The 18,078-nt window shown below is 31.6% G+C and overlaps 2 protein-coding genes and 2 long non-coding RNA genes across 4 annotated transcripts; 1 reads left to right on the top strand and 3 right to left on the bottom strand.

Annotated features, from left to right (window-relative positions):
- Nucleotides 1–377: 377 nt before the first annotated feature.
- On the bottom strand, nucleotides 378–1,166 carry LOC117276285 (uncharacterized). The gene is made up of 2 exons (XR_011409077.1): nucleotides 1,067–1,166; nucleotides 378–744 (listed from the first exon to the last, which is right to left on the bottom strand). It is a non-coding gene; the product is annotated as an uncharacterized lncRNA (long non-coding RNA).
- Nucleotides 1,167–3,757: 2,591 nt separating this feature from the next.
- On the bottom strand, nucleotides 3,758–5,474 carry LOC104094078 (xyloglucan endotransglucosylase protein 1-like). Its single transcript, XM_009599941.4, has 3 exons — nucleotides 4,922–5,474; nucleotides 4,618–4,811; nucleotides 3,758–4,310 (listed from the first exon to the last, which is right to left on the bottom strand). The coding sequence occupies exons 1-3, from the start codon at nucleotides 5,195–5,197 to the stop codon at nucleotides 3,908–3,910; spliced, it is 873 nt and encodes a 290-aa protein (XP_009598236.1). The 5' UTR covers nucleotides 5,198–5,474; the 3' UTR covers nucleotides 3,758–3,907.
- A 4,618-nt stretch (nucleotides 5,475–10,092) lies between these two features.
- LOC104094070 (xyloglucan endotransglucosylase protein 1-like) lies at nucleotides 10,093–11,727 on the top strand. Its single transcript, XM_009599930.4, has 3 exons — nucleotides 10,093–10,535; nucleotides 10,641–10,834; nucleotides 11,113–11,727. Exons 1-3 carry the CDS (start codon nucleotides 10,260–10,262, stop codon nucleotides 11,513–11,515), a joined length of 873 nt encoding a protein of 290 aa, XP_009598225.1. The 5' UTR covers nucleotides 10,093–10,259; the 3' UTR covers nucleotides 11,516–11,727.
- Nucleotides 11,728–11,839: 112 nt separating this feature from the next.
- On the bottom strand, nucleotides 11,840–14,640 carry LOC104094062 (uncharacterized). Its single transcript, XR_685790.4, has 2 exons — nucleotides 14,301–14,640; nucleotides 11,840–12,296 (listed from the first exon to the last, which is right to left on the bottom strand). It is a non-coding gene; the product is annotated as an uncharacterized lncRNA (long non-coding RNA).
- Nucleotides 14,641–18,078: the final 3,438 nt, after the last annotated feature.

Here is an 18,078-nt window from a genome sequence, read left to right as displayed (position 1 = left end):
ACAAGTGCTAGTAAGAACTTTTTTCTGTTAAAAAGACAAAAATATCCTTAAAGCTGTTAATATTATAAAGGGGCTGATTATTACAATATATTTGATTCATAATTAATGCGAATAAAAAATAATTTATATTTTAATTTAATTTCAATTTAAATGATTACTTAAGATAGTTTTTACAAATATAATTCTTGAAAGCTCATTTTTAGCTTGAACAGAAGACGAAAGAAAAATAATTTGTTCCTCTAACTAATAAAGATTCAGAATATAAAATCAATGCATCAAATTTCCAGAACACTGATTTCTTAAATTCTATAGAAAGTTAGGTCATTATATGCATATTTTAAGAGAACGAAACAAAATAACATTTCTCAATTGGAATGTAAAATAACAAATATTAGTGTTTTAAAAGATTCATACAACTACAAGTATCAAGCTTCACAAATTTCATTAGCAATCAAATCGCGAAGACCCATCCAAACAAGATCACTTTGCTCTTCCACATTTTCCGCATTTATATTGTTATTAGCTCTCAAAGATGTACCAACATCAGGATCAACAGATGGAACATATCTCTCATTCTCAGTTGCTCGGAACGCATCATCCATATTGTATTTCTTTCTAATATAGTTATGAATGGCTATAGTAGCAAGTACGATGTCTCTTTGAGTGTCAATGTGATAGAAAAGCATGTCTCATAAAATAGATCATCTTGCTTTCCAAACCCCAAATGTGCGCTCTACAATATTTCTACAAGAAGAATGCAAATAGTTAAATTTTTCAATTCGCCCTCTTGGTTCTCGCAATTGTCTTGTTGCACCACGGCGGAATTGTGCTAGGTGATATCTCACATTATCTCCTTTGTATGGAGCCATATATCCCTTCATGTGCGGATATCATGCATCAACTAGATAATATTTATTTCCAATTGGACGTGAAAAGTTGAGTTCTGGTCTACGAAGGGCCTCACCAAATATACGACTATCGTGAGCTGTTCCTTCCCATCCAGCCCATGCAAATGTAAAACACATATTAAAATCTAAGACAGTAAGAATATTTTGAGTCGGATAACCTTTACGTCCAATATATGGTATCTCTTGACCTTGCGGTAATCTTGCTTTAACATGTGTGCCATCAAGTGCTCCAATACAATCCTACATACATTTACAAGTATAAATTTAACAAGTTAGTAATACTTATAAAAGTTAAGTTATAAGTTTAATAAAAACATTCTTATCCCTTATAATTTTTCTTAATCCCGAAATTATAGAAAACCCTAAAAACATACGGTCTCTTTCTTTATTAATTTTTCTCCTTGCGAATGTTTTTAATTTTTCCCTTATAATTTATTTATCAAACATACTATCGTATTTCTCTTATCAAACATACTATTCTTTTTACAATATTTCTTTTCTATTTCTCTTATCTCATTTTTAACCTTCCAACATGTTACTTATGGTATGTTTCTATATAATTTTGCAACTTCTCATATTTTTCGCTTTCTTTTTCTATTTTTTCTACTTTTTCTTAATTGTTAAACACAGTATCGTATTTTACTAGTTTTATTTTTTATTCATTTGTTTAAAATAATTATTAAGAAAAAAATACCTCTTAGACTCATATTTATATTTTTGCTATTTAAAAGTTCAACAAATCAGAAATTTTTATTTCTCATATTAGTTGGTAAATTTTTTAAATTCATAATCATTTTTTTAATTAATTATGTTAAGTTAAGATATTATTTATTTGAAAGATAGTCAAGAAACCGATATTTTCTTTCCATTTTAGTTACTAATCTATAATTATTAATATTTTATTTTATTAAAATGTAGCTTAAATACCTGATTATAAATCGTTATTCCAATTTTGATTAATTAATTTGAGTAATAATATTATTTATTTGGAAGATACTACTACTTTTAAGATATTATTCATTAATTTATAATTATTTAATATTTTGATAGGTTAAAGTGCAAAAAAAATTATTTAACTGTGTCATTTATTTTAATTTAAACGATCGGGTGAACATCTATTTAGGTCAAATCTCCATGGGCTTCTCGTAGCCGATCCTAATGCTAACCACATTTTGCTTGAGTTTACATGCACTAACACTATAACTTATACTATTAGGTCCTTTAAAACACTTGTAACTATACTTACCAAAAGCGTGATCCAGTAATCTAAAAATCAAGATAAATAAACTGTTACAACCGATTTAACTAAAATAATTTTAGCCTGACAAGGTCTTTAATTTACACCAAGTTGATTGGAAGTTATGGCGAAAAGTAGATAGATGAGAAATCTGGATAATGTTTTTGACTAGATCCATGTCTGATTAACTTACTAGTTATTGGTTGCATAATATAATACTCCTATGAGATATCACATTATATTACTGACCTATTCTGCCAACTGCATCTTAAAATTGCCTACTTCTTTAAGATAACATAATTTAATAGTATAGAAAATGGGTCTTCAAACTTATTCTGACATCGATCCTTCTCTTTGTCATTCAACATCAGATCTAGGAAGAACTTTGCAAACCACCCTAACATGCGTTTAAGGGGGGAAAAAAAAGAATAAAAGAATTTCTAAAGATAGGTCCTTGTCCTCTCTGAATAGGGTTTCACTAAAGGGATCCAAAAATAAAAAGTGGATACACAAAGAGATTTTCTTTTTTTTTTTGAAAGAAGGACAACATATTTATCATAATTGATTTTTCTTTTAACGAAAAAAAAATTTAATTCTTCCATATTTGAGAAGAAAAGGTTTTGACTTAACTAAGGATGATTCTTTCTCATTCAGTAACATCCACAACTAAAGAGTTTGAGATCATTCAGCAACATCCACAACTAAAGAGTTTGAGAGTCTTGTTTATGAGAGAATTTGTGAGACAAGTATTATTTTGTCACTTGTGTATGCCTCTTTGTGAGGTTGTTCTCTCGATATGTTATACTCTCTTTTATATAGTGGATTGATCATCTTCGCCTATGGACGTAGGTCAATTGACCGAACTACATTAAATGTTTGTGTCTCTTTTAGCATATTTCTCTGTTGTTGTCTAATTTATCATCGTTTAAGATTTGCTTTACTAGCGGACATGACACCTGATTATTTCGGTCCTAGAGGCCAAAAAAATTTCAAATAGACAACCCTCTTATGCCTAGTTCTGTCGCTGCTCCTGAAAGAACAAAAATACTTAAGCTTACTTAAATTTGTTATAATTAAGTTCCATTTTGTAACTACTTGTGTCATCTAGATTATTGTTAAAATATATAGATTAATAGTTAATATGTCATTTCTTTGCATATGGTGCACCGCTGAATTGTCTAACTTTGTATCTCTATTCTCCAATTGATGAACCTTTACTAAAATTTTCATCTATTTGTTGGTCCCTCGGTCCAACATCATTTGTCAACATTATTATATGAAGAGTTAAAAGAGTTTTTTCTTTCTTTATTACTATGATATTTTCAAACATTAGAAAATTATTTAGCTATAAAAAGTAGTGATCTATAGTACTTTTTATAGTCCAAAATCTAAACTTAATTTCAGAAAGATTAAAAGAAATTCAAGTTCGAATCTTTACTGAAAATTATATAAGTGTGAGACCCTCATACTCTAATCTCTGTTATTCTTGTTGGGATAGAGTTGTACTATTTTCACTTTATACCTTACAATAATATGAGGACTCTAAATGCAGAAAATTTCACAGTTAGACAGAAATTGATTACTCATACACTACTACAAAGAAAATGCTTCATGATATAACATCATTTGATTAAGAAAAATTTAGTAAACATGTAATTCCATAACAGTGATAAACTTGAATACCAATTACACAGCAACAAAATCAGTAACCAGCAGAACTTTTATTGGTACAAAAGAATAAAGAATTTCACACTCTCATATCCTAAAATCTTGAACTCTTGCACTCAGCAGAAAAACCTTGAGGAAACCTCTTAGAATCAGCACAATAGTTATAAACCATGTGTCTGCTTTGCACCCATCTTAGCCTATTCCTGCCCTTACCATCAAGTTCATGAGTTTGCCATGGCTTGGCATTGTTTGCTGAATTGCTGGATTTACATGACGAGGTACCGGCTAACACTGCACAACCATCAATATTGATGTTTCTGTAGTAAGCAGTGAAAGGAGCTAATTTCCAGTCTGTCTTGATTCTGCCTCCTTGGGTTGCCCACTCATCTGCATTCCATAAGCTGCAGTATACTCTCATTGCTTGGCTCTTTGGGAATGGAATACCAATGCTCTCATGGTTGTTATATACTCTAATGGGACTGTTGTCTACTAAGAACCTGATTATATCAAATAATTGGTAAGATAAAATGTATAACTAACAGAAATATAAGAATTTAGATTTAAACTTATATACATTATTGGTGTAAGTTTTTCTTTTTACACTATCACAGTGTAATTTAATTTGTCATAGCAAGTTATGTATCCGCTTTATTTTTCAAGTAACTAGTTTCACTCGTTATGAGCAGTTACATGTTGTTATCTTTTAGCTGACCTGATCTGATGGTGTAATATTTCTTTTACACTTTCAGTATTGAGAAGTTAAACTCTAGAACTGTAAGAAAGTGATTGTTCTAATTAACTTACACTATGCGATGAGGGTTCCAGACAATGGAGTAAGTGTGAAATGCAGCAGTTGGGTCGAACCAAAGGTGGAATTGTTGTTCTTTGTTTCCTTTTCCTTGTGTATAAACATTGGTATGGACAGTGTAAGGCTGGCCAGAAACATTACCCAAGAACTCAAAATCAATTTCATCATGTCCTTCTCCTTGCGAAGATAACTGATGAAGAACAAAGAAAAGAAAAGAACAGAACAATCCATGAGCATTACGACATATAATCAATAATTAGGATATTAATTAGAGTTCAGCTTTAAGTAAGAGTAACTTACGAAGAAAGTGGTGACAGTGCCAGCGGAATTTCCAGGGACAAGCTTGAGTTGCATGTCAAATCTTCCAAATAAATACTCATTCTTGGACTGAAAACCAGAGCCTGATAATTTATCAAGAGTGAGGGCAAGACCTCTGCCACCTTCTTGTATTTTACCACGTCCTTCGCCCCAAGTAATCACCGTATCTCTGTAGAAGTTACCAGCTGAGGCTGCTAATAATTGGATGCTCATTAGTATACAAAGAAGAAGCATTGCTGATGAAAATTTAGAAGCCATTTTCTGAACTGAAATATTAATATTGTTCAAGAGAAAAGGGAAGAATGTGAGATGATGATGTACTGGTTTTTAAAGGAGGGCTATTTATAGGTGGAATTATGAAGCTGAAACATAGTAGGAAGGATCTGTTTTAATGAGAGGAATATGGGCAACAGCTGGAATTCTTAGTTTATTCACAATTATTGAGAAGCAGAATAGTTATTTGCGTGTGGGGTTCTGTATTTTTGGATGAAAATAAGATCTAATTTTCATTACCACATCCGAGCGTGTCTGTTCTGAAACTTCCATTAGGATACAGCTATTGTTAAACACAGAAGGGCATGTGAGTATGTGACTGTGAATTCCTTGGTTTTCACAGTACTACTTCTAGGACTTCTTTTTTTTTTTAACTTCTTAGATCTGATGGTTATCGAGAGTCCTTTTTATTATGATTAAGATATAATAAATGAAATAAAAAAAAGGCAGTTCAGTGTACAAAACATCTTCAGAGATTGTCGCATTCTAAGAAATGTTATGTAGACAGTCTACCCTAATGCAATCATCAGTGACTGCTTCCACGACTCGAACCCGTGCCCTATAAGTCACACAGAGACATAATTACGATATAGTTGAGTAATCATAATTGGGAAATTTAAAGAATTTTGGATAAAAAAATTGGACAGAAATGGACTTGAATAACTCATACTCCGTAGAGTTTGCACAAATGGAGGTGAAATTTTTCTGACTGTTCCTTTTTGTATCAACTGGTAAATGACTTTTTGTTTTCTTGCTACTAATGGACCTTTTAAGTTACGGTCTAAAGATCTTTTTTGAACAAACTAAAAATCTTATGAGACAACAGTAGACCACGGTCTAAAATTTTTAAGTTATTGCAAACTTTAGATCATATTCATATTGTGAGCAAATGAAAATTATACGAGCAAGTAGGCCCAAGTCTAACATTATACGGAATGGGTAATTTCCCGCACAATTTTTCAAAATAGGACAAAATTTAACCATTTGCCTAATAAAGGGGGAATCAGAAATAGTCTAATTTAGAATTGGTAATTGAAAAATAACCATATTTTCAAAAGTAATCAAAATTTAGTAACTTTTTCATATAAAGATAAAATCTGAACAAAAATATCCTTAGAAAATCAGAAAAACTCCAGTTTAATATGCTGGAGTTCGAATTTTTTATATATGAGATTCCAACATAATGTGCTGGAATTTCATAATGTGTTAGAGTTCCAAGATAATATGCTGGAAGTTTATACGTAAGAGCTCCATAATCCAGCATATTATGCTGGAACTTTTCATGTTTCAACTAAAATAATGACTATTTTTCAATGATTTTATAAGTACTCGCTATTTTTTAATTACCAGTTCGAAAACTGGCTAGCCCATGCTATTTTCACTAATAAAAAAGATTTGCATAAATACGCCCAAATGCAGACATGGTAAAAAAAGAAAGCCAATCCAAAAAATGTGTAAACGGTTGTAGGAGAAGTAAATTGAATAGTTAGAAGATGCAAATATTATGGAAGCATCTCAATCTAATAATTAAGTGGCTATGCCAAACATTTGGAACCAAATAATTCGTTTTGGTACTTACTATGACCAAGGTCCAAACGCTTTGAAACATGAGAATAATTGGAGCACAAACAGTGCATAATTAACTAAATTTATAATTAATTGTAACAGTGGGTAAGCCAGTCTTAATCATTCTAGGATTCTAATTATTGTTAGCTTCATAATTCTCAACCATCAAGTGGATGCAGCGTGGAGTGCAGAAGCTTCACTGGAAGTCATGTGCCAGAAATAATTAAACTAAACATCATAATTTTATATCATATAACAATGATTAATTGTTTACAGAATTATTCAAGATTTATCCAACCAACGTCTAATGGCGGAGACCTAAATTATTGGATATTAAATGAAACATATTTAAATGAATAAATATGAATAGTGAAAATTCGTATAGTTGATCCCTTTTAGTTTGAGATTAAGGCGTAATTATTATTAAGGTTCAATCAACAAAAATATGTTTGCTCGGCTTTAGCATTTTATTGCTTCGTCCACTGGAATTTACACCTTTTACTTAGTTGAGATCAATTTCTAGATCTTCAATTTAATTGTCTAACATACATTTAGGTATCATTAGTAGTAATTTCCAAATTTCATCTAAGAGATTGTTTGGCCAAACTTCGATTCTAAGAGGACAAAAAAGTATTTTTCGAAAATTTGAGTTGTTTGGCCAAGGCAGAAAAGTGCTTTTGAACAGTAGCAAAATCAGTTTTTCTGCTTAGCTAAATTTTTTAGCTTCTTCAGAGAAGTAGCAGCAGAAGTAGAAAGTTAATTTTTCAAGACGGAAATATCTTTAACATAAATTTATATTTTTCAAATTATCCCTCGTTAATTTAACCTTTTTTTATTTCTACCATCTCTTTTGTTCTTTTTTTTATATTTCCACAATATTTTTATTCTCCTTCTCCTATTCCGCTTTAGAATAGTCTCTATACTATAAATAGATATCTTCTTCTTCTTCTTTTGTCATTTCTTCGTTCTTCGTCTCCTATTCCTCTTCGAATAGAATTAGGGAAGAAATTATTGAGAAATGTTATAATGTGTAAGGGAATTTTCTTATTATTTCATGGTGAATTTTTTATATCTATTGATTGTTATGGAGTAGGTTTTTAATTTATAGTGAATGATATATTTTGATATATTTAAATAATTATGTAAACAATAATAATTATACTAGATATACAATATTACTTTTTGGTATAATAATATTTTATATTGATTAAAATCTTTAACACATATTTTTTAATTTATGTTTTATATTTTATTTAAAAAAAAATAAAAAAATAATTAAATTCTCTTATTAATTTAAATTTATTTCTCTCTTTTAAATAATACTAATTATATACTTAATCTTAATACTGTCCTTTTTATAATTTGACATTTAAAGTCACAATTTGCTTATCAAATATTATAAAAAGTATTTCTTAAATGAATTTGTCAAACAAAAACTGCTACTCTCTAACAGTATTTTTTCAAGAAGTAGTTTTGAATAAAAACACTTTTCAAAATAAGCAGTTTTTGGCGGCTCGGCCAAACAGGCTCTAAATCAACCAACTCATTATTTTTTGCCAACTTTGTCACTCCTTTTTTTTCTCAACTTTTTAAATAGTAAAATACAATCTGTCCCCACTTAACATTGAAAATTTCTCCAATTATATTCCTACAAACTTACATAATGACATTTATATGATATATCTCAAATTCAAGAGCATAGTTGAGCTAAACTAGGTTATTACTTAAAACAAAAAAGAAAAGAAAAAAGCAGAGACAGTAAAATTGAGCTTCCGCGTAGAAGCATTACCTAAGTAGGAAGTCAGTTTCAATTATCTGAGAATATCGAAAACTTCTAGGTAAAATTTTGTTTCTTTAAAATCAAGGCATAAATGGCTATTCTGTATGTGTAATTCACTTTATAATTTACATAATATTCTATCAACATCGCCAGTCAATAAGAATTACGATAGGGATAAAGAACTTATCTAATAAAAATAAGCGATAGATACTTACAGCCAGTAATGCATCTTCAATCGACGATAATTAACTATGCTCCGTTTTAGTTCAAAATTAGACTCTGGTGGTCTTATATATTAGTCGTCTTTACAAACTATATTTGTTCTAAATTATTTGATATTTTCAGAAAAACTTTAAAAATAGTACTTTTTTCCCTTTCGAATTCACCTTTTAGTAAAATATTGATTAATTGAGACATTTAAGAGAGATAAAAAATTCAAATTAATATGGATCAAAAGTATAATCTCAAATTGTGTCACAAAACCAAATGATGTAGCCGATATAGACTGTATTTTCGTTGGTGAAAGAAAAATTGAATAATTAAGGAGATTGATCAATGTTTACCAACAAAGGTTGTGGTGGAGATGTAAATCTTTTTCATTTTTAATAAGAGGTCTTATGTTTGAGAACTAAGGTATGGAATCGTCTTTAAAAAAGAGCAATTTACCCTCAAAGTGGAATTTTAGGGCTTAAGTGCGAATATCGGACAAATGAATAAAAAAAACCAAAAAAGAGATTGATCATATGTTCATTTTGGATGAAATTATGATGTTTGGTCAATTATTTTTTGGCACGTGACTTCTGAGTAAGCATCAGCTATTATGAAGCTAGTAATTAGCATTGAAAAGATTGGCTACCAAATTGTTACATACAGTATTTAAAAGTTGTTAGTTATGCACTACTTATTGCTCCATTATTTTCATGTTTCTTTCGAAGTGTTTGTATTAAGCACCGTCATGAATTATTTTGTTCCAAATGTTTGGTATAGCCATTATTGTTGGTTGAGATGCTTCCTTAAATTTTTTGCATAGCGAGTTCAACCTTTTTCCATGGAAAATTTAAAATGAAAAAGAGTCATATTTACCCCTCTATTTTCATAAATAAATTATATTTATCGTTCCTTTCACTTTTCTAATAAACATACCTCTACCGTCTAACTTTTAAGCCATTTTACCCTTCATCCGTCAAAACTACATTCTCAGCCTAAAAAGCCACGTGTCAGGCCCCTTTTTATCGAAAAAGCCCCATATTAAACCCCAAACTGAGCCGACCCACCCTTTCATTAGAGTAAATAGTAAAGAATTTTTATAAGAACCTTTGACTAAAAGAAAACCATTGAACTGTACTATACTCACATGCCCTTGTGTGTTCGCAATAAAGGTATCCTAATGGCAATTAAAGAACAGACATATTAGGAAATTGGCAGTGAAAAATTAGATCTCATTTCCATCCAAAAAGAAAGAACCCCATACGTATACCAATACTTTTGTTCCCAATGATTTTGAATAAACTAAGGTTTACAGCTCACAGCCCTTGCCCCAGTTGCCCATAATTCCTCTCATTAGTCCGATCCTTCCTACTACTATTACTATGTTCAGCTTCATAATTCCACCTATAAATAGCCCTCCTTTAAAAACCAGTACATCATCATCTCACATTCTTCCCTTTTCTCTTGAACAATATTAATATTTCAGTTCAGAAAATGGCTTCTAAATTTTCATCAGCAATGCTTCTGCTTTGTATACTAATGAGCATCCAATTATTAGCAGCCTCAGCTGGTAACTTCTACGGAGATACTGTGATTACTTGGGGCGAAGGACGTGGTAAAATACAAGAAGGTGGCAGAGGTCTCGCTCTCACTCTTGATAAACTTTCAGGCTCTGGTTTCCAGTCCAAGAATGAATACTTATTCGGAAGATTTGATATGCAACTCAAGCTTGTGCCTGGAAACTCTGCTGGCACTGTCACCACTTTCTTTGTAAGTTGCTCTGCTTAAATTGAAACCTACTATCTTAATTCTTGTAATATGTCATATATGCTAATGGATTGTTATTGTTCTGTTCTTTTCTTTGTTCATCAATAGTTATCTTCGCAAGGAGAAGGACATGATGAGATTGATTTTGAGTTCTTGGGTAATGTTTCTGGCCAGCCTTACACTGTCCATACCAATGTTTATACACAAGGAAAAGGAAACAAAGAACAACAATTCCACCTTTGGTTCGATCCAACTGCTGCATTTCACACTTACACCATTGTCTGGAACCCTCACCGCATAGTGTAAGTTAGACAATCACCTTACATATATCTTTCTTATATATCCAGAGTTTAACTTCTAAACACAGAAAGTATAAAAGATGTTTTTACACTATCAAGTCGTCTAGCACTGACTGTCTGTAATAAGTCAAACTAGTTACCTGAAAAATAAAGCATATCTACGACTTTCTATAATAGATTAAATTACACTGTTATACTGCTAATGTATTTAAGTTTAAATCTAAATTCTTATATTTCTGTTAGTTATACATTTTATCTTACCAATTCTTTGATATAATCAGGTTCTTAGTGGATAACAGCCCCATTAGAGTATACAACAACCATGAAAACATTGGCATTCCATTCCCAAAGAGCCAAGCAATGAGAGTATACTGCAGCTTATGGAATGCAGATGAGTGGGCTACACAAGGAGGCAGAGTCAAGACAGATTGGACACTTGCTCCTTTCACTGCCTATTACCGAAACATCAATATTGATGGTTGTGCAGTGTTATCCGGTACCTCGTCGTGTAAGTCTAGCAATTCAGCAAACAATGCTAAGCCATGGCAAACTCATGAACTTGATGGTAAGGGAAGGAATAGGCTAAGATGGGTACAAAGCAGACACATGGTTTATAACTATTGTGCTGATTCTAAGAGGTTTCCTCAAGGTTTTTCTGAAGAGTGCAAGCGTTCAAGGTTTTAGATGATGGGTTCACTTGATCTACTTCCTAATGTTCAATGCATATTCCATTGGTTTTTGGGATTGGTTGTTTGCCTGTGAGATGAGAGTATGAAATTCTTTATTCTTTGTACCAATAAAAGTTTTGTTTGTTACTCATCGTTGTGTATTCAAGTTTCTTTTTGTAATGAAATGTGTATGGTTACTTTCTTTTCTTAATAAAATAATGTTATAATGGAGGAAGGATGTGCTTATTCGATGAAGTACACGAGTAATTTCTGTCTAAACGTGAAGTTTTCAACTTTTAAAACACATCATTTTGTTGTAAGATATAGAACAAAAGTAGTATAAAAGATGAAAAACTTAGTTTAAACATTCATAAATTAGAAGATACAAAGCCTAAATTATGTCAAGAAATTGAGACTAACCTCAGGAGTGTATATTCAGACAATAAGGTAGTTGGATGTACAATATCATCACATATCCTTTCCTGTGATCATATACCTCCAAACTGATTTGCAGTGATTCTGGATTGAAATTTGAATTCTAGAAGAATGGATAGGTCACTATCTTGAAATAACAATACTCAGTAGATTTCATATGCAAAAATATTCATGCACAATGAATCAAACATCATGTATTCTCAATATAATACAAAGATTGATATACTTCGCGGACCGATGGCTTCATTCCAAACTTACGAGTTCACATGTTTCAGGAAAGCATGACAGTAAACTCAACCAGGTTTGCCATTAAAAACCTTAAAACCTCTGAAGCAAGCTTTACTCCTTCTTCTCTATCTGGCCTGCAGAAGATATAGCAAGAAACAATTAGAAACTATAAGAAGGAACTAGCATCTGGTCCAAGGACCATTGTAATTAACAGTTGAAGAAGGAATACTTCATTGCAAGAATACACATATAAATGGAGAATGATTGTTGTCACTTCTCACCATTAGTTTCATATATGCCAAGCACCATCAGCGGTTGCACCGCTACACACATTCAGTTTCGCACCTAAAGTCCGCTGTCCCCCTCCCCTCACCACTCCATGTTTTATTGACCTATAGAGTAGCCAACCCAAAAAAAGAACATCACATTGCAATTGCCCTTTAATATTCTATTCCAGGCACTCAGCCACTATTAACAGCTTATCCAATTCTCCTCCACATGGACCGAAAACAACCTCCTGTATACTAGTTGTGCTTTGGAAATAACCTCCCAACAGTCCCAACAATCTTTTTTGATGACGAACAGTCCCAACCATCTTATATACATGATGCTTACTTCTTCAAGTCCAACTCCTAAGACCAAAGGAGAAGTTGACTATGTTCTCTGAGTGTTTTTTTCCCTCATTACTTCGCTCTCGTCTTTATTCTCAGCAGCTTCTGAAAGCGTGAAACGAAGAAATACACTGAATTACTCAAACAGTCAACGTTCCTACTACTTCTACAACTCCTCTTTTCATCTGAGCTCCTGCATTGCTAAATCCAGAAAAATATAACACTTTGTCCTCTTTTGGATTAGGCCTAGGGCCAAGTGCCCTGAGAAACTACAGAAACTAATATGACCATAGAGATCAAGCGCGAAAATTTTGACCTTCAGCAGAAGAAATTATAAGTCTCAAATTCAAAATGAGGCTACAACCTTCATATTTTCTTTGAACCCCTAACATCTTCAAACTTTGCAATAAAACAAGTCTTTATTGCTAGATGTACCTACCACTAAGACACCTAGATATTTTCAAATTTCATGCAATAACTATTACGAAAACCAAAACCACATTCACTTAATTTTGAATAAATGGGTGAAGAATAACATAAGCAAATTGGGATACTCATTACACTTAGTTACTTACTTTCCTCCTATTATCGTCACCTTGCTGTTCCTCATTTTAATGCCACTCAAAGCATTTCGGTATATAGCAAAATATTCCTGTCTTGAGCAAATGCTATGGAAGTTTTCAAGATTTTCTCCCTAAATGCAGTAAGCCTTGGTATGTACAGCACTATCTAGTTTTAAATAAATTATGAAAAGTTCATTCAACAACAACGGAGGTCGGATGTCACAATTCCAAGCTAGTTGGGGTCGGATGTATGGATCCTCAATATCATAAATACTCTGTTTGGGTCCATAATATTTCTAAAGAATGTACCCATGGATTATGGTACGCTAGGTGTTCTTTAATATGCTCTAGTGGTTATATCTCCAGAATGTTAAGCTAGCGTTTGGACATAGATTTGATTGAAATTTGAAAAAAGAATATTTGAAGTTGTGTTGAAAAATTAGTTTTTGAAAGTTAAAGTTGTGTTTGGACATGCATTTTATTTGAAAAAAAGTTTGAAGTTTTGTGAGTAGAAGAAAAAATTTCAAGCAAAAACTGCCCTAAACCAAAAATTTCGAAGTTTTTTTCCCAAAACATGATCATATTTCATAAACAAACAATGTTTTTGGAAAAATGAAGTCAAAATCTATGGTTAAACGGGAGCTAAGAATAGTAGTTATCACCTATACGCATTTACAAATCCATTATTTTCTATCTTCCATAATGAGAAGTCCATAGAAAAAGGAAAATTATTGCCAAATCATGAGAAGAGACTCCTCAAATTACCCATTTAGAAAAAAGCTTCGAGAAATTAGCACAATTAACCAACTACTTGGCAAAAACAAAACAAACAAATTTCAATCAGAATTGGGTTTGAGCTGATTTTACAAGATATATCAATATAAAATAACAACGAAAAGCAACAGACGCAAAGAAAAATTGCCAATACACCAGCAAAATGAATAAATAATTTTTAGGTTTTTACCTTTTGGGGAGAAAAAGCCAACTTCCCAACACATGTAATTGCAATGCCATAGCCATAAACTTTGGTTGGTCCAAAACCTAAATGGTTAAAGGTCTTCACAAGGACGGAGAGACAGTGAGGAAACTGCATTCAAAACAATATTCTAACTTGGCCTTTTCACGCACACACACAACACACAAAATCTCTCTTCTGTCTCTTCATATCACATTGGACAGCTCCATTTTATTTGTCCCTTTTTGTTTCTTCTTTAGAGACAGAAAAAAGTTTCGTGTTTGAAACTTTCTTTTTTGTCTGATGTTTCTGTGGGTTTTAGAAGGGGTTTATGAGATGCACGAAGTACGAGGAAGAGGGAAGTAAGGGGCAAGTGCAGACAAAATATAGGTTGAAACAGCTAATACTTCGGCACTTGTCAAACATCCTCAAACTGGTTCGAAATTATTTGGACAAATAGCCTGTTTGGCAAGGTTTTTTATGGGCCCAAAGTATTTTTTTTTTGGTCGAGAGTGCTTTTGGCAAAAAATTGAGTTGTTTGATCAAGTTTTTAGAAGAAAAAAAAAATATTTTTGAGGAGAAACAGAAGCAGTTTTTGAGAAGCAGAAAAATGTAGTTTCTCTCCAAAAGTATATTTTTGAGAAGCATTTTTGAGAAAAATACACTTAGAATCAGTTTTCAACAGCTTGTCAAACATTAATTACTGCTCAAAAATGCTTTTCAAATTAATAAGCCAAACACAAATCGATTCTCACCAATTTTTTTTTAATATCTCAAAATAAGCAGATTTTTGAAGTTTTGCCAAACAGGCTATAATTATGATAAGCATTAACTACGGCAAAGCGCCAAATAGTGGTGTCAATGGATATTTAAAAATCGATTAAACCGACCGAACCATACCGTGCCGAATTGATTTTTAAGTTTCTTTTAATAAAATCATAGGTTTTTATATAAATCTATAATCGTACCGATAATTAGGGTAGGTTTTTTATTTTATGAAAATAAGCCGAAAAAAATACTGAACCGTACCGAATAAATTTACATGTGAAAATATATATTTATATATTATGTTTAAAAATAATAAAGTATTAAATTTTTTTTTGGGTCTTGGAATTATGAAAACAGTTACAAGCCAACAAGTAATTAAACTCAAAATCCTAATTCTCAAACCTGTTATACTACTCTTATTGAAACTAAATTATTTTCGGCATATTCACTAACAAGACACAAGGTATTGTAGCGATTATGAGTAGCAAACTATAATGTATTAAATATTTTTCCTTTCGTGTGATTTAGATTTATCTTTTTGGATATTTAATCTTCTATAGATTTTATTCTTAAGTCTCAATCCCAACTTGGTTAATCTCTTTTCACTCGTGTAATTTATATTTTTTATATTAATTTGCTTAGTTTCTTTTACGCTGTTATAGAATAGTTGATGGATCTATACTCTAGCCATCTTTCATATTTTCTTAATTCATCACCCTTTAAAATGTAAAAATGTCTAGAGAGTTTTGCTAAGTCTTATAAAAATATGTATGTTATTGCATTCTACTTCTACTAGTGACTTTTACATGAGATTTTAAAAAAATATCGAAAATTAACCGAACCGTACCGATACCAAAGAGAAACCGATATGATTGGGACGGTTTCAAAGATTCTAATTTTGGTTATATATAATAGAATAACCGAAAAATTAGTATGGTACAAATTTTACAAAATAACCGACCGAACCGAACCATTGACACCCCTAGCGCCAAATATACCCCTGTAGAAAAGGTGTAAATGTACCCCTCGTTATACTTTGAGTCCAAATATATCCCTGTCGTTATACTACTGGTTCAACTATACCCTTTTTTGTTAAGTTTATTCAATGTGTACATCCAATCCTACGTGACACTAATATTTGATGAGGTGGATGCCACATGACATGCCACCTCAGCGCCCCTAATCCATATATAAAAGACTAAAATTTGAAATATAATATTTTTTTATGGTAGCGGTAATGGTGGCCATAGTGGTGGAGGAAAAAGAAATTTTAGTATTGAAAAAAAATATGAGGGGTAAAATGGGTTAGGGGCACTGAAGTGGCAAGCCACGTGGCATCCACCTCATCAAATGTCAGTGTCATGTAGGATTGGATGTCCACTTTGGACAAACTTAACGAAAAAGAGTATATTTAAACCAATAGTGTAACGATAGGGATATATTTGGACTCAAAGTATAAGAAGAGGTACATTTAAACCTTTTCTGATAGTACATGCATATATTTGGCCCTTTGCCGTATTAGCTAAGAGCCCGCTAGGCAATGTTTTTTTTTTTTTTTTATTCGAATTTTTTTTACTTTTTTTATTCGAAATATGCATTTGGTCATAAAATTTTTAATTTTCACTTGAACATGAATTTTGGAATTTTTCAAAAATTTGAAAAACTCCAAAAAAATATTTTTCAAATTTTTCATTCAGATCACTCACAAAAATTCAAAAACAACCCAAAATTATATTCATATCCAAATACAACTCTAATTTTAAAATATTATTTTCATTTGAATTTTTTTCCCCACTTTTTTCGGAATTTACAATTCGTATGTCCAAACGCCCACTAAGTAATTCGATAAAAATGTTAACTCTTGCCTATTAATTTTTGTTTTGATGTACAGAGAATCTTACCAATCTTACTTGTCGGGTAAAAAAGTGGGGTACTGGTAAAAAGGGAGGGGGCAAAAAGGAACCAGCTCAGTTTTAAGTCAAGTGTTGAACACGTGGCAAATTGTGATTTGTCAACAAGAGCAAATATAGGCAATACTTGTAATGGCTGGGATAGTTTTGACTTTTGAATCAAACATATTATCCTATCTGTCCCATTTGAACTATTATTCCCTCTCAGTTTGACTCGACATGAAGTTTAGGAAAAAAAAAAAGATTTTTAATTTTGTGATCTTAAAAATTTAAGGGGTAAAAGCTGTGTAGGGTCATGACATTTGTGTGGTTATAAAAGCTTCTCATTAATGGTAAAATGAGTAAAATAAAGATTTTAAAGTTGAATTATTTTTAAATTTAGAAATGTGTCATTTATTTTGAAAAATACTAAAAAGGAAAGTACTTTATCTAATTTGAAACAAAGGGAGTACTAGTATTACTTTAGTCAAAAATATTGTCTCAAAATAATTGTCACTTTAGAAATTTCAGACTAAATTTATTACGTAATTGTTGATTTGTTTCCAGGCTGTTCGTTTACCTTTTAGTTTTGCTGCTTCACCAGATCTTGTTACTTATATTCAAAGAATTTATAATCCTTTGTTTAAAGGTATTCCTAGAAGTACTTGTAGAGCTGATATCTTTAGGCTTTTTGGACAATATCAGACATATATACGTTATTTGTTCGCCAGTCTTTCTTATAGAATTTCTCTTACTTCTGATATTGGTCGTGCTGTAAATGGTATTGATTATTTGACTGTTACATGCCATTGGATAGATGATAATTTTTGTATGCAAAAATGTATTATTGCTTTTAAATATGATGAAGATCAAAGTCATACTGGTGCATTTATAAGTAATACTATCCATGAAGTTGCTATATTTTATAATCTTGCAGAAAAAGTTTTGTGTGTGTCATTTGATAAATCTTCTAACAACAATGCTGCTATTACAATATTAAAATTGCATCTACACCCACCACTTCCTGAAATATTTCATGTTAGATGCGCATGTGATATTTATAATTTGATTGTGAAGAGTGGCCTTGAATTATTTAGAGATGATATCACTTTAGCTAGAAGAGTTGTTGG

Source organism: Nicotiana tomentosiformis, chromosome 6 (genome assembly GCF_000390325.3).
Source record: "Nicotiana tomentosiformis chromosome 6, ASM39032v3, whole genome shotgun sequence".
Taxonomy (NCBI): Eukaryota; Viridiplantae; Streptophyta; class Magnoliopsida; order Solanales; family Solanaceae; genus Nicotiana; species Nicotiana tomentosiformis.
The sequence above is the reverse complement of the archived record's forward strand: the minus strand, read 5'-3'. Positions and strand labels throughout refer to the sequence as shown.